This window comes from Pundamilia nyererei, unplaced genomic scaffold, assembly GCF_000239375.1.
Source record: "Pundamilia nyererei isolate P.nyererei 1_Seehausen unplaced genomic scaffold, PunNye1.0 scaffold00185, whole genome shotgun sequence".
Lineage (NCBI taxonomy): Eukaryota > Metazoa > Chordata > Actinopteri > Cichliformes > Cichlidae > Pundamilia > Pundamilia nyererei.
In genome coordinates, this window is record NW_005187586.1 from 20,961 (window position 1) to 37,856 (window position 16,896).

General features: G+C 39.2%; 2 protein-coding genes across 5 annotated transcripts in view; one reads left to right on the top strand and one right to left on the bottom strand.

Annotated features, from left to right (window-relative positions):
- The first annotated feature begins 299 nt into the window (after positions 1 to 299).
- On the top strand, positions 300 to 12,512 carry daw1 (dynein assembly factor with WDR repeat domains 1). 2 transcript variants are annotated; one of them, XM_005746889.1, is made up of 13 exons: positions 300 to 420; positions 686 to 758; positions 1,389 to 1,533; positions 2,236 to 2,294; positions 2,383 to 2,505; positions 2,633 to 2,732; positions 3,273 to 3,380; positions 4,399 to 4,505; positions 4,647 to 4,749; positions 5,170 to 5,284; positions 5,527 to 5,603; positions 11,345 to 11,507; positions 11,699 to 12,512. In XM_005746889.1, exons 1-13 carry the CDS (start codon positions 381 to 383, stop codon positions 11,731 to 11,733), a joined length of 1,248 nt encoding a protein of 415 aa, XP_005746946.1. In that variant the 5' UTR covers positions 300 to 380; the 3' UTR covers positions 11,734 to 12,512. The 2 variants fall into 2 exon arrangements, with proteins under 2 accessions (XP_005746946.1, XP_005746948.1); XM_005746891.1 differs by having other exon boundaries at positions 3,297 to 3,380.
- Positions 12,513 to 13,518: 1,006 nt separating this feature from the next.
- Positions 13,519 to 16,896, bottom strand: part of sphkap (SPHK1 interactor, AKAP domain containing) — a 35,587-nt gene continuing 32,209 nt past the window's right edge. For all 3 annotated transcript variants that reach the window (XM_005746893.1, XM_005746894.2, XM_005746892.1), the window contains 3 exons: positions 16,146 to 16,195; positions 14,837 to 15,018; positions 13,519 to 14,653 (listed from right to left, as the gene is read on the bottom strand). In XM_005746893.1, the coding sequence (XP_005746950.1) occupies positions 14,498 to 14,653; positions 14,837 to 15,018; positions 16,146 to 16,195 (388 nt within the window). In that variant the 3' untranslated portion in view covers positions 13,519 to 14,497. The remainder of the gene's footprint in view (positions 14,654 to 14,836; positions 15,019 to 16,145; positions 16,196 to 16,896) is intronic.

Consider the following 16,896-nt stretch of genomic DNA (forward strand, 5'->3'; position numbering starts at 1 on the left):
GTCTCACTGGCATTAAATTTTTATTTTTTAAGAGCGATCTGGCAAAGACAGCAGCAGCATGACAATATAGATATTTTAACTGGCCAAAAAGGACCGGGTCATAAAGATATTTGCAAAACTGGTAATTATTTTATATATAGTCTAAAGTCTATTTATCAATATATGTAAAGACATTACACATAATTTAAAAAAAACAAAAAACACACATAGAAACTTGAAATCACTTTTTGGCAGACCAGCACTTTTTGGTACAACACCGGTCCTTTAAGGCTTGTATTAGGCATGCGCGGTACGCCTGCCTAATACAACGGACGCGAGTCCGGTCGCCATAACAACGGTTTGTTTCTATGTGATGTGATAGGACCTTATTAGAAGTCAGAATGAAACTCAAGCGGTTTCTCCTCAGATATTATCCGCCAGGTAATACAAGTTATGTTTGTAGTCCTATCTAAAATGTTGCTTCTCATGGAGGTCATATGACTGTGCCTAACCTTCATATTAAATCGTTATGGCCTAAAGTTTGTCTGACATTAGCTAGTTAGCTAACGCTTTTCAAACTCAAATCGGCAGAAGGGTTAGATAGTTTGTCATTATAAGACATAACAGGTTAAGTTAACTAGAACCCAGGTGTTGTAATGTCAGCCTCTCTTTAATTCTTTTATTTTTCATTTTTTTATGCTGTCAGGTATAATCCTTGAATACGAGAAAGGAGGATTTCTGAGGACCAAATCAATAGATCTTTTGGATTTGACTCCAGAGTGCGTGAGTTGTACCTGTTAGGATCTCTCTCTCTCTCTCTCTGCGTGTGTGTGTGTGTGTGTGTGTGTGTGTGTGTGTGTGTGTGTGTGTGTGTGAGATCTCAGCACTGAAGATAATGTCAATAACAAACTGTTACAACCTACGGTTACATTACCACTAAAAAACGACTTTCTGCAGACTAAAACCCTATTTAAAAACACTTTGTAACCATGTTGCATTTATTATGAAGTTGGACTGTGGAGGAGTTGCAATTCCTTAATGTGGCATTACATTAGACTAGAGATTTCTTTTAAATGACCCATTTACTTTAGGAATACCAACATTACTCATTTCAGCTCTTACTGGCAGTCACAAGGGTGTAAATCTGACAACACGGGGAGTGATATTTTCACACACATTAAACATACTTTGGTGAAATTGTAGAGTAAATGTAATCTTTGTTAAGCTGTATTTGTTATCCTAAACCCCATTTCTGTTTCCATTTTCTTTCCCTTTTCTGTTCCTAATGTGTTGGGTTTTTTTGGTTTGTTTTTGTTTTTTGTTTTTGTTACATTTTTTTTCTCTCTTTTGCCATCAAGCTACCTAAAATTACAAAAAGACTTATCACATTTTATGTTTTAAAATTGTAGAACAAATCCAGATGAGTTGGTGGAAGAAATCAGACAATCAGAGCCTCTGGTCACAAAGGCTCAGGCTGATCAGGTCAAACAGCTGGTTATTCGACTTCAGAAGAAACAGACCCAGCAGGACCATCACAGGTTCTGTTTCTCCAAGGTCAGACACAAAACAGCAGTAAATAAATCAACACGTAGACATGATGCTTACAAGGAATTCCTGCTAGTGAAGACATTTATCTATTTCCCTCACATTGTTGAAAGTTATTTGGTGCTCCTTGTAACCTTGATTTTAATGAAAGAATGGTTTTATGAACTAAAGTTTATTTTGTCTGTGAAACATGGCACACGTGTTGCTTATTGAGTTATGATATTAATGCTTTTATTCCACACAGACTGTTGGAACAGTAACATTTTTGCAGCATGAATAAACGGGCACAATCCATTAGCTCGGCGATTAGCAGATGCTATTTACATATGTGGAATGTGATTTGTGAAATTAGTAATTACTGTTTTAGAGAGGCAGTAGAAAGCAGCAGTGATCGGGTTACTAAGTCGGTAGTGCTTCATGCGCATGTATTAGGGGAGTTAAATGGAAGTCAGGGTCAGTTGCATTGCTGGAGATCAGAGGTTACTGAATTTATTTTGCCTGCATCTAAAAATTGGGAGATCTTTCTGTTCTTAATGAGAGCAGAAAGTTATTCCACCAGTGGTGGGCCAGGAGGAAGAAGCCTTCACATTACATTATAGTCAAATGAATTATACATACAGAAGTTACATGGGTAATTTTAAAGATGAATGTAGATGAATGTAGTCAATAACTAAATTGGATTTTTCAGACCAGTTTCAATTTTTTTTCCAGGAGCTCAAGGCACACATATTGCCACTGACAAATGTTGCCTTTGACAAATCTGGGTCAAGGTGAGTTTTTAACACTGAGTAACCTGCCACTTTGTTGTTTAGGAGAAATTACAGTTTGTGCAATTCCCCCTTTTCTCTCACACTGCAGGTTTATAACTGGAAGTTACGACAGGACATGTAGAGTCTGGGACACAGCCTCAGGCACAGAGCTGCACGTGCTAGAGGGTCACAGAAACGTGGTGTATGCAATTGCGTTCAACAACCCTTATGGGTAATGAGCTGTTTTAGGAAAACCTTTATAACATGGGAGGGTCGCATTGCTCAATTGAAGATTCACATGAGTGTTTCATCTTAAAAATGAATGTTTCATTGCTTTATTTTCTCTCTATTAAACTTAGAGACAAGATTGCGACTGGCTCTTTTGATAAGACCTGCAAACTGTGGTGTGCCGAGACTGGCAAATGTTTTCATACTTATCGGGGACACATGGGAGAAATAGTATGTATAATGATTTGTTTTAAATGAATTTCATTTGTGTTAGTTTTTGGTTGATTGCTGATTCATATTTGAAACACAAGTCAGTATTTAAGCTATGTGAGCATTTAAACTACAAGGTTCTGCTATGGTATTGTGTTTAGTACTTTAACAGGACCTATTATTTTATTTACTGTCTACATTTTTATTCTTGGACTCATAGTAGCTTTGCATGATTTACAAGTAATATCCATTTATCTAAGACTGAGCCTTGGGCAGCTTTTTTCATCTTCTGTCTGAGGCAAGATATTTTACTCCCATTAAGTCCATCTGCTCTCTAAATGAGCTTTTTTTTTCCTGATTGGCTGTGATTGACTCACAAACAAGAGGTTGGGTTGGGCTGCTGTAAGCATATGGGTGAGATGACCATATTCAGTAAATTGCCATATCGAGCCAAGAATAGAAACAACTGTTTCAAATTGAGAGTTTAGAGCAGTTCATATGCCATATACTATTCAGCTTTGCTACAGAATACAATACAACCTAAGTAAAAAAATTTTGTAGGTGTGTCTTGCATTCAACCCCCAGAGTACGCTGGTGGCCACAAGCAGTATGGACACCACTGCCAAGCTGTGGGATGTGGAGAGTGGGGAGGAAGTGGCCACACTGACTGTGAGATACCTTTTCCTCAAACTCTGTCCCATTGCTTTTCTTGCTCTTCTTATCCTGGTGTTGTGACCCACATTCATTCATTAATGATGATTCATTAACTTTTTAGTCACTTGTGAAAGTGACATGAATGCTGTCAAGTGCTCTTGATGACCAACATTTGATAGGAATGTGACAAACTCTTTAAGAAGGCACTGATAGCCCTCTCTAAGGGGAGTAGTGAGACCTCTTTAATGTGCAGACTGCACGTGGGTTTATAGTGTGACTTGCTGAATCTGTCTCAGCAAGGAGCAACTCTCTGCCCCTCTCAATTCACTTAGCTTCTCACACCATGAAGAATCAGTAATGCAGTCAACTGAGTGCAGATTCTTTAATCTGTTCTTTTTTTTTAAGTTAACTTCAATTTTATAAATCTACCGGTAAGGCTAACCTGTGTATTTATGTTAACAAATTCAGGAGACTATAATGTGGGGGGCTCACACTAGCTATGACACCATTTAGTTACCAGACTGCACACGCCTTTGAAAACATTAAACATTATGCACAAAATACCTCAAATGAGCCCTAAAAAGTAAAATAAATGAGGGACAGGTGATTAAAGTGGGTGCAAGCCACCACTTATGAATTGGACCACACTTACCTTCAAACTCATTCTGATCTTAAATACACACTTCTAAAGTTTGGAGGCTGTACTTTGCACTGTTGGGACAAATCCGTCCAAGGACAGTAAGACATAAACACCTGCCAAAGTTCTTAAAGCTGCCTTTGATGTAGTTCCTTCTAGGACAACAGCCCCATTTTTCTGCAGGGACACACACACACACACACACACACACACACACACACACACACACACACACACACACACACACACACAAGGTGAAAATAATCAGCTGTATAAGCCACACTGTTGTGGTTGGTAAATATTTGCATTTTATGATGCACTTTTTCATCCATAATGTGAGTGGCTGTGAGGGAGAAACGAAATAAGACAGTGAGAGATAATGCCATCTCCTTTCAGGGTCACACCGCAGAGGTCCTCTCGCTGTGCTTTAACACAGTGGGTAGTCAACTTGTCACCGGTTCCTTCGACCACACAGTCACTATATGGGATGTTGCTTCAGGAAGGTCAGAAGTTATCAATATTATGCATCCATTTGTGCATGTGTCATCATTTATACTTCACAGAGAATGTAACACTTATCGATTCTGCCTTACAAAGCTGTGAGACTGATTAATTGCTGTTCAATTCCTTGTTTTTTCCCCTAGACGGGTCCACACACTCATTGGTCACATGGGAGAAATAAGCAATACTCAGTTTAACTGGGATTGCTCCTTGATTGTTACTGGTTCCATGGATAAAACCTGCAAAGTAAGCTATCATTAAGCCCAAATATCTTTTTTTGTTGCCAAAATCTCTTGTCAGAGGCTGAAAACATGTCTGTTCGTATTTACCATCTCAGTTGTTTGAGCATTTGTATTTGCTCGCTTCAATTTCCCACTCTCTCGCAAACTCCTGTGTCTAAGGTCTGTGGAGAAAAATTAAATCCTAATTCCTTATTTTACACCAAGATGAGTCACGCTCACAAGTGAGAATTATCCACCTCGCTGCATTCCTCTGAGGGAGATGGCCATAATAAAGCCACTTCAGAGTTTAATGCTACATTCACAAATGCATACTTCATGAGTTTGGTGTTTCCATGCTCCATGATGAATGCATGCTCCAGTTATGTAGTTCGCTCCTGTGTGCATGTATAATTCTGTTTTTTGACATGTGTAAATGTGTTCGCAGGTTTGGGAGACTGTCAGTGGGAAGTGTGTTGCCACCCTCACTGGACACAAAGAAGAGGTGTTGGATGTGTGTTTTGATTTAAGTGGTCAACTCATTGCTACTGCCTCAGCTGATGGTGAGACAACACTTCAGTCAAAAGATTACATTCCGAGTAAAACTGTACTAGCACGGTATTACAAACGTACCCTAAATATACTACTTGTGCAGAATTTAAGATTCTACATTTAAAAATTTGTACAAATACCTAAGCTTTATTGGTTGTATAAATTTGGATTTTCCACAACAAAAGCAACATTTTTATAATTTTGTAAGCTGTGCCTGTGTGCTGAAAACTCTCTCTCTTCCTGAAACTCTCAGGGACAGCAAGAGTGTTCAGTACAGCAACACATCAGTGTCTTGCAACCTTAGAAGGCCACGATGGCGATATCTCCAAGGTAAGTTGATGAAGCCAAACTGTCTGTTCTAAAAGAACAATTTAAGTTATGGCTATTTTTTGTCATCTATTTATCTGTAATTAAATGAAAAAGCATAACTGTGTTGCTCAAGCTTTTTCAGCATTTTATCACTCTTCTCAACTTTGTGAGTATTAACTATTATTTTAACTTGTAAAGCGTAACCCTGCCCCTTGGTACACCTTACGTATATCAGGTTTTTGCTGTTGAAAAAGCTGGGTTAAGGTGAGTTTAGACATGTTTTGGCATTTTAAATAATGCTTAATCGTTACTAAGGATGCCGAAGTTTGCCATACCCCATACCATTATACCACCAGCAGCCTGAACCTTTGATTCAGGGGTCAGGCTGCTTTCATGTTGTTTTCACCAAATTCTGACCGTACCATCTAAACGTTGCAGCAGAAATTGAGACTCAAGTATTTTCACCCAGAGAACTGTCGATCACTGGATATTTTCTCTTTTTTAGTCCACCCTATGGTTGTAGGTAAATTTCAGTAGACAGTAGTAGAGATGGACCGATCCGATATTACGTATCGGTATCGGTCCGATACTGACCTAAATTACTGGATCGGATATCGGAGAGAAATAAAAAATGTAATCCGATCCATTAAATATCACGAAAGCACCTCACAAAACTTGCAACACGCCGTAACTCGCCTCAGAACGTTAGCACGTCGGAGCAGTATGCATCACGTGATAGAGCGGCTGTGGCATGCGGGACCTGTCGGTGGTCTGGATAGCATTTGGAGCTTCGCTAGCAACCCGGCATTTCATCTCCAACAAAGTTATCCCCGAGAGAAATAAAGCAAGTGTGTAAGTCCATCTCTGAATGTTTGTAAAGCATTCCTGCGTTAAGCTTAACAAGCGACTGCCTCTTCTTGCTGCTACTTTAATCATGAAACTGCTTAATGATCAGCTGATCGGCTTTTCTGTCACGAGTCTGTCTCTTTTGTTTGTTTTTGGCCCACTTTGCACCAGAAAGAGGAAACCAGCGGCTGAACAACAGCAGCACGTTTAAGCTTGATAAGCTGTTGTTAGAATTTATTTAATATTACTTTCTACACCACGATCCTTTTCTACGCAGCTGACGGCTGGTAACTGTGCAGGGGCGGATCTAGCAAAGTTTAGCCAGGGGGGCCGATAGGGCATTAACAGGGAAAAGGGGGCACAAAGACATACTTTTCTTTCTTATTCTCATTTAAAATGTCTAGCTTTTAATAAATAATTATCTGACACCCAAAGTTTTAATTTGATGTAAAATGAATAGAAGTCAATTACTGTATATAGTAACTATTAAGTCTAATATATATACCCTAGTAAGCTATAGTACTTTTTCCTTTGGGAAGGTACCATCTGTGCAGTCTGCAATTTTGTTGAAGAAAGATGTTGAATCTATTTAATATTTCTTGAAAAATAATTGATTTCTGTGCATTTTTTTTCACACTGCATCAAATTAAGGTTGATTACGTCAATTAAGCATCATGAGGTGGAGCGTGAGGGGTGGTTCCCTATTTTTTATTTATTTATTTTTGTTGTTGCTGGGAGTTGGAACCCTATTAGTTAGGTTGCTTAATATTTACGCTAAGTACTCTTTAAAATACCAGAATAGGGAGGATGGTGTAGGTTTAAGTTTATTAGATTGATCAGTATTGCTGAACTATGAAATATTTTTTTTTGCATACAGGTATAACAGAATAGCTTTAGTGTAGTTGTTGTTTTAAACTTGAGTATGAACTTATACAAAATGCAGCAAGATATTTTAAAAAAACAGTTTTGTTGATTAAAAAACACTATCGGATTCATATCGGTATCGGTATCGGACATAATAATAAAGTGGTATCGTGCCATCTCTAGACAGTAGTTACACCGGCCCATCTGACACCAACAAACATTCCATGCTCAGCGACACTAAAAATCATCTTTCTTCCTAATTCTGATTCTCAATTTGAGGTCTTTTCAACCATGTCTATGTGCCTAATGGGTGCTGTGATGCCGTGTGATTGGGCGATTACTTCTTTGTAGCTATTATAGTTAAAGAGCACAGATGTGAGACTGTTATGTTTTTTAAGTTACTGATTTCATAGCAAACTTTTACCCATTTGTGAGTCTTATGTTTGAAACCATTCAGAAAATGATCTCAGTATTCGTATGGCAAATGTAGTAATAAAAATAAGAACAAATTATTAAGTATTCTATAACCAGGGCCACAGCCACAACTTTGGGCATGCGTCATGCAGCTAGCAGCTGTGAATAAACTTGTGATTTTTGTGTAATATTGACTCAGACCACAGTTTTCCTCGCCAGTGCTTTAAATAGGTCATTTTTTAAAATTACCTAGCTAACATGTGACAGAGTTTGATGCTGAAATGGAGGGACAGGACTCGAAGCTTCAGGATGTTTTGAGTTATCGCCAGAAATCTGTGAGCACAGTTCTAAACCTGATTAACATGGCCTACTAGTAGTAACGCAAGTACATACATGCGAGTACTCTGGCATGGGGCACTGCTGTCTGACCCTGCACTGACCTTGTTCTTTATTTGGAGCGATATCACCCATTTAATATTTGTCAAGTGCGATGCTCTGCACGAGTGTGGGTTTTCCACAGGTTCTGGCTCAGAGGGCTTCTCTGTATGCATTTACTAAAACACATTAGACAGCCAGTAATAAACAGGCTGGATGGAAGATGATTCCAGGGGATTATGACACTAATCTCTCCCTAACAGGACACCAGCCATCCTCCTGTCCATGCTTCTTAACCATTTTCTTCCCCATGTTTTTTTCCTTCTATTTCAGTATCTCACTCAGTAAGCTTTTAATTTTATTTTTATTACATCTCAGTCACTGCTGTAGTAAATTCACTTTGCTACCGTTTTGTTTGTGAATGATAATATATTATAAATGATGGAATGCTAATTAAATGACTAGTTCTAAAGGTCTAAAGATATTTTCTTCTGTGTGGAAGATGGTATAAATCAGCATTCCCCAACCTTTTTTGCACCATGGACCGGTTTATGTCCAACAATATTTTCACGGACCGGCCTTTAAAAATAAAACCAGTATCGGTAGCAAAAAAAAAAAGAAGATTTATCCACAACATGGGAATAGACCCAGGGAAACAGAGTTAATGAGAAAAACGATAAAAAAAATAGCGATAAAAATCCTGAAAACCATAACTTTCACACTCAAGCCTCAACTCTCGCGGCCTGGTACCAAACGACTCATGGACCCGAGGGGTTGGGGACCGCTGGTATAGATAGCTTCTCTTAAGCATTAAGAGGACTCTTTCCTATTCTGGATGTTCCATTTGCTTTATTCTTGCCCTTAATTCAAATCAAAATGACAATCTAATGGAAAAAATCAGTGCTTGATTAAATTTGTAGAGCCCATTTACAGCATGCTCCAAACTTTCATTGAAAAAATCCATATGGTGTAGGAAGTAGCATTTTTGCAGGTCCTTGTTGAAATGTGTTTTAAAATTAACTTTTACCTTAAAGTTAGCCTCTACATCTAACCAACAAAAATGGTTCTCGTAGTTTTGAGTCATTCTTACGCTACAAACAAGATGTGATTGGTTAGGCCAATGTAACCTAGTGACCATGCAAGAGAGATGATATTGAGTAATGCCAGATTAAACAAATGCTTTAGCCTTGTTAATCCTTCCTCCATTTTATATATACAGTTATATAAAAAGGAAAGTTCACTTGCTTCCAGTCTGGTAAAAATAATCTCAGATTAACAAGAACACATGACGTATTATATGGTGTCATTATTTATTTAACACAGTGGTGTCCAAACCCAGGCCTTGAGGTTTTAGATGTGTCCTTGTTCCAACACAGCTGAGTTAAATGGCTAAATTACCTCCTCAACATCTCTTGAAGTTCTCCAGAGGCCTGGTAATGAACTAATCATTTCATTCAGGTGTGTAGACTCAGGGTGAGATCTAAAACCTGCAGGACACCTGCCCTCGAGGCCTGGAGTTGGCTAAGAACACCCTTGTTCAGGGCTGCCCAATCCAAGTCCTCGAGAGTTACTATCCTGCAGCTTTTAGATGCATCCCTACTCCAACACAGCTGAATCAAATTGTTTGATTACCTCTTCAGCATGCCATCGTGTTTGGCAAAGGCCTGATAACAAGCCATTCATTTGATTCGGGTGTGTGGGAACAAGGATGCATCTAAAAGCTGCAGGACGGTAGCTCTCGAGGACCGGGATTGGGCACCCCTGCCCTTGTTGCTTCCATAGGGGTTAAGAGGACAAGTAACTGCTAACTGTTGCAAATCAAATGTATTTATTGATCATCAGCATCAGTTAGCATGCTAAATGTTAAAGTTCATAATGGCATAAAGAGAAACAGACTGAACAAGTTTGGCTTGTTTGTGAAGGTGCCTGGAGAAAGCAATATCCTTTTAACAGACAAGACCACAGTGGAGATGTTTGTCCACAATGCAGTGTTTATGAGGATATTTCCAAAACTGCGAAATAGAAAATGTATATCGACACAAACACCTCATACAAACTGTCAAGCACAGCGGTAGAGGGGTGATGGTTTAGTCTTAGTTTGCAGCTGCAGGTCCGGAGCAACTTGGAGTCACTGAGGTGTCTGTGACGTTTTCTGTATACCAAAATATTCTAGAGCCAAATACGAGGCTTGGACTAAGTTATGTAATGAAGTGGGACAGTGCTTCTAAACAGACCAGCAAATCTACAACAGAATGGCTGAAAAGGTAAAGAGTCAGGGTGTTGCAATTGCCCGGTTTAAGTCGAGAACTCAAACTGATTAAAATGCTGTGACTGGAGCTTAAGAGAGCTGTACACATGAATGAATGCCCTCAAACCTAAGTGATCAGTCTAGCTACTTAGTATTTTTATCCTTGAGGTATTGGTTCTATCGCTAGTTAGCTAACATAAACTAATGTAAGGCAGCAACCAACAAAACAACCCTGTGACGTCTTGTTGTGTACTGACACAACATATGACCTTAAAAACACTTATTTCTTAAATCCAGCTTCTCAGACAGTGACATTGGACTAGTGCTCCATGATGTAATTTAGCCTTTCTACACATAGTGTTTCATGTCCACTTTAATATGCAGTATACAACTGAGACACTCATCAGCTTTGTTTATTTTTTATCTCATTCCTTTACTCTTTTTGATCTTTTTCTCTTCGCTGTCCATTTTAAAACATCAACCTTCCATTTTGGCACCTGTCATAGCTTCCACCCACACACACCCCCCCACCCACACCTCAATCTTCTATCCTTGCCAGCTTCTTCTCTAGACAGTTTCCATTTCCTGTCTGGGGGTCTCTCGTTGGCACTGAGTTTAGAATTTTAATAAAAAAACATACTTTACTTTCATGGCCATCTAGGGCCAACTTCATTTAATCATCCCTTCCTTTACCTCACTGTTAGGATATAAAACCACTCAGGGAAGGATAAACCCAGACTATAATACAATCAGTTTCAGCCATGATTTTCATAACGCTCCTCTATCATCTCAGAGTAGTTCCACTGGTGCCTTTATCCTCCTTAAGCATTTTAAGTTGAATGACCTCAATGGAATAATGCTACTGATATGGTAAAATTGGTCTAGACTCACCCATTTCCACCCCTCATGTCATTTCTACTTTCTCTGGCATAATCTCTTATTCAGCAACTTTGTTGCAAATGTACCACAACCCTCGAAAAAAGGCTAACTGTCCTGGCTCTGCCTCTCTTGGTAGATCTGTTTCAGCCCTCAGGGCACCAGAGTCCTGACTGCCAGCTCAGACAAGACAGCTCGGCTCTGGGATGCTCACTCTGGAGTCTGCTTACAAGTCCTGGAGGGGCACACAGACGAGATCTTTTCCTGCGTCTTCAACTACGAGGGTGACACAATCATTACAGGTACATAGAACTGACACAGAAAACACACATAAACCCCATCTGACCATCGTACACTGTTAAAATGTAGCTGTAGGAGGCAAATGTACTCTTCATCACAACCGTCACAAATGCTTAATTGCAGTTTTTAGATGAAAAGCGTGCAGCTGTGTCCTTCTGTGCAGCTATCCATTTGTATTTGTGCTTCCCTGCAGGCAGCAAGGATAACACATGCCGGATCTGGTACTGAACATTACCTGAGGCTCAGGAGGGCATTTACATGAACACAACAATCAAATTGTGTTTGCCAAATATTGCCCACTTTGTGTCTGCTCGATTGTGGACTACTGTAAAAGAAAAACACAAAAAAAAAATCACAAACTCCTGCTCAGTTTAAACTTTGACTTCTGTGTGAAGTTAATGTGGTCCTAGAAATCAACAGCAGCTTGGAATCTCTGCTCAGAAGATGTCATCAAAAGGAGTCGAATTCTTCAATTTCAAAAACTGTTTGTTTTGTTCAAGCAATAATTGACGTTATAGGAAATAGATGGATTAACTGTACATCATATAGTACCAGGTTTTCAGGTAACTTCACATCATTGTAGGAGTGCCCACCTGATGAGAAAACACAGGCTTTCCTTTGCTTCCCACCACTATTTTTTGCTATACAACATGCTGAATGAGTCTGTGACTCTGTTCACAGTGACAAACAAATCGCACAGCAACGCTTGCAAAGTCCCTTCCATACAAGTGCAACGTAAAAATCACATACATTCCTCCTTGTCCACACTAAGGTTGTTAGTCATGGGTAATTTAAACTGACATTGGAAAAAGCTCTGATTAGATTTATGTCATGTTACATTGTGTACACCCAACTAACATATTACTAACCTGTCAAATACTGCCCCACAGTGTTGACTGTAGTGACCCTGAAACCTCTAAATACTGTTGGGTAGCTGCCTACCATTAGTTAATTAGCACTCACCTTTGCTTTGACAATAAAGAATTTCTTGTTCTTCATCACTCAAACTGCAGATTTATTGTCCAACCCAGACTGAAAATACATTGACTATCCTTTTGCAGTCTGTGACTGAAATTCTCTGTATTGACATATGGATTTTAAATCTCCCAAACATGATGTTCAATCAGATATCTTTATCTTCTTTCGAGAGCTCATGAAAAAGCTGGTGGTTTGAAACTGATGGAAAATTGGCAGGCAGCTCTATAAAGTGTCTGTCATAGCTGGCATGTTAGAACAGTGTTTTTCTCGCCAAGTCCCCGTATTATCACACAACTAAAAACTATGACGTTTGGGAATTCTCAAATTGCTACTTTAAAGCTCTGTGTTGAAATATGGTTTTATGGATTTTTTATGACAAGGAGATTTAGATTTAGATTATAAAACCTTTATACCTTTTTATAGATTTGTGCTAGACCTACATACATGAACAGAGCTGTAGGGCCACAGTACTAAATCTTTAAATTCAAATGTATTAAGTGTATAAAATCAAGCACCTAGCCACGCAGTCTGCCTTTGTGAGAAAATGTCTTTCTAAAGAGCTCATTCAATTAAAATGTGGGACTGTAATAGGACACCACCACTGAAACAGTCAGCCAATATTTTTTGTTCATACTACCTTCTCTTTCCCCTCACCCCCAACCAGTCACAGCAGATGGCTGCCACTCATTGAGCCAGGTTCTGTCGACCAAAGGTTTCTTCCTGTTAAAAGGGAGTTTCTCTTTCCCACTGTCACAGAGAGCTTGCTCACAGGGGTTTGTGTGTTTCTTGGGGTTTCTAATATTGCAGGAGACTGCCGTTTTGAATTGGCGTTATACAGTTGTATGCATCAGTTGTATACAGCACCGTTCCTGAATGCAAACTACAATAATAAACCTATCAGTATGGTTGTGTTTAGTAGTTTTAATTCTCTCTCTTTTTGGGGAAACAGTTCAATGGAGTGTAATAGTGTGCATAAATGCACCCCTGAATATTGAGATTTTATTTTCCCTGGTTTACAAATGACACAACACTTGCTCTTATTTCACATCACAGAAATTTATTGATGTCAAAAGATAAATACATTCATTTCTACTGTGACCAAGTTTACAGCTGTGTCATGTGCTTTTCCCCCCGCGATGCTGTTGTAACACAAGATTACCACTAAGTAGAGAAATATACTGACCAAATCCACATACAAATTCAACATTACAAACCTTACTCTGTCTTTTTAGACATAGCAAAAGCTAAAGGAGCGGTCCACTACTCCAAGGTGCAGCAGTTCAAAATCTACAGTATATACAGTACAGCTATCCAAAATAATCCCTTAAGTAACATGAATAAAATATCATACGTACTGAGTTTCAAAGTCACAACAGAGGTGGTACGTTAGCCAATGGACAACAAAAATCTGGACCTTTTACTTACATTAAGTAAATGTGCACTTCAATGTGACCATCAGAAGTAAGTGTCAGGGCTTTTTTGGGCTTAGATTTAAAGAGCCTCTTTTAAAAGTAGTTTTAATACAAAAGGTTTGAGCATGTTTAGCTGTGGGAAGGCTACAACCTGATTTTCCTACAGTATGTCCTATAGGTACCTTTCTCTGAGTGAATAAATAAATAAAGTCATGATTCGACTGTGTGAATTTGTAAATATGTATTTTCTATATAATCTGGAGCAGTTAGAACCTGCTGACTATGATCACTGGAGGGCTCATTCATTCCCATCAGGAACGTCCAACCCGTGTACCTACAGTTTGCCGTGTGTTTGCGTGCATGACGCTAGAGAGGTAACTCTGGAAACAAGAACATCCTCTCGTTAAAGGGAGATCGGTCCAACTGGACAAGGGTGAGAGGTATGAATTTCTCAAGTATGCCGATTGCATCGTGCTTTCAGCTCTCGGTAGGAGACACTTGGTGTGATGAGACTATACACGCGCAAACAGGAACATGTTACAAATGTGAGCAAATGAGTGAGCTTGTATTGTTACTGTTTGCGATTAGAGGCGGCAAGTGTCCTAAAGTGTCTCCAGAAGCCAATCGAACAGGCTTGACTGGAGAGACTTGCCCGCTTCTTCCGCTTTCTCGTGCATCTTACAGAACTGAACCACAGCGTCAAACAAGTCTGCAATCCTCCACGCCTTCTGAGACATCAGGTGGACCACCCTCAGGAACTGGGACAAAAAAAAAAAAAAAAAAAAAAAAAAAAAAGGTACAGTCTCATGAGCTGTAGATTCTCCCCCCCCCCCACAGTTAAATCAGGTAAGAAAATGACCAGAACAAAAAGCAAAAACAACACATCAGTAACATGATCTGCTTATAAATGTATTATTTGACAAGCCAGCAGCTTTGCCTACCTTTGCAACTCTCTTCTCTTTGGACTTCCTGAAGTAGAGAGCAGGAAGGCCTAGCTCCGAGGCAGCGATCCACTGTAGAGCCACTCTCAGCTCCAGGTCCATGCACTCTGGCTCGAGGTCACAGTTTACCACCAACAGCTCCCTGATGCTTCTGTCGCCTGCTGTTCTTGCTGAACTGCTCTCTAACAGATCAAATATAATATGGCATAACGTAGAACGAGTCAGCACTGAATAACACCTTGATGATAGCTATACTGTCCTCACTAACAAAGCAGTGTTGGGGCGCACAGACAATTCAGCCTGTTCTAAACTCACTGAAACATCAAAAGAAAAAGCATGTAGTCACGCAGCGTGTTCAGCTCTCCTGGGCTCAGTTTTGCTTCGTCTTTAAACAATGATGATCTTTGAGATAAAACAGTTCTGGAACAATGGACCTTTAAGATTTTATGAACACACACACACACACACACACACACACACACACACGTGTGTGTGTAATTTTTGAGGCTTAATTACAGCACTCTGCCTTGAATCCCTCAAGAGTTTCTGATGAGTAATAAGACGTTTAAACTGAGGAAGGTGTATAATTCACAAGTGGATATAACACTATAAGACTTTAAAAGCAATTATTTGGCGATTCAAAAATCCGACATTCCAATATATCGGGTCAGTGTTTTGTTTTTTTCTTACACACGCACGAGAATATGAACTAGATCCAACATTTGTTGCGTGTTTTTATTCATTTACTCACCCAAGTCTGCTCAGATCAGCTGGTTGTTGATCCCTCAGTTACACTGCAATAGGCCTAGGCTGCTAGGGCCTTCCCTAGATGCATTTCTTCTTCCGTCACCTCTTATCACTATGTGGTTATACACCACTTTGCATCAAATCGTTTTTCGTTATTAATCTCTGGCTGATCAACTAATAGGTTTCTACCTGTTAAAAGGACGTTTTTCCTTTCCACTATCACCAAGTGCTTGCTCATAATGGGTTATATGATCGTTGGGGTTTTCTCTCTATTATTGAAGGGTCTTTACATTTCAATATAAAACACCTTGAGGTGACTGTTAATTGAGCTGAATTGAGATTGTGCTGTGTTGCCAGTAGAGAAGTTGCAGATTGTCCACTGGTGGACAAACTATGCGACATCAACACTCATAATTTCATTAAATGCTGTTTCTCTACTTTTTGATTTTTTTAACAGTTAATAAATAACAATACCAGCAAATTGATAAATGGCTAATATCCGCTAAATTAGCCAGTCTCTAAATAACACCATTGATGACTACGAATTTGAAACTACACTCACCAAATACAGTCTCTTTGGCTCCTGCCAGGTGGCATCTCTCAGTCTCCTCGCTATAAAGAAAGAAAATAATGGAGACTAAAAATTCACATATGTTGACATATGAAGCAGTTTGAAATTTTGGGAAAAGCAGTATCATTAATGCTTAAATGGGAAATAACCAACTTGCAATGCTACAGCAAGGAAAAGCATCAAGCCTGGCTCTCCAAAGGTAGCAAAATCTGGATACAAGCACATCTTGAAAGCTCGCTAATTACAAAGTTGCACATGTTCTGGTAACCTAAAAGCAATGCAACAGTATTTATTTTCATGTAATTAAAATATAACCCCAAATCCAAAGTTGGGATGTTGTAAAATGTAAATGAAAGCAGAATGCAGTAATATTAGAATCCCATAAACCCAATTCTATTCACAACAGAACATAAATGTTTGAACTGGGAAATTTGACAAGTTAATGAAAACGATTAGCTAGAAAAAAAAAACCCAGCTGGATGAACATTTTGCAACGAATTAGGTCAATTTCACAAATTGTGGAAGAGTTTTATAATACTGTTCCTTTGAATACAGACTTAGAGCACCTCATCACTGACAGCACATAATTTCATCGAAAGATTCAAAGAAGGCAGGTAGCTCCATGCCCTCCTGGGTTTTAATTGCACCTTAGAACACATATGCATCAACACTACAATGAGCGGGTGGAGGGAGGTTTGGAGTCTTCTCCCACCCCCATTCTCTGCGGCCTGCTGGAGCGGGA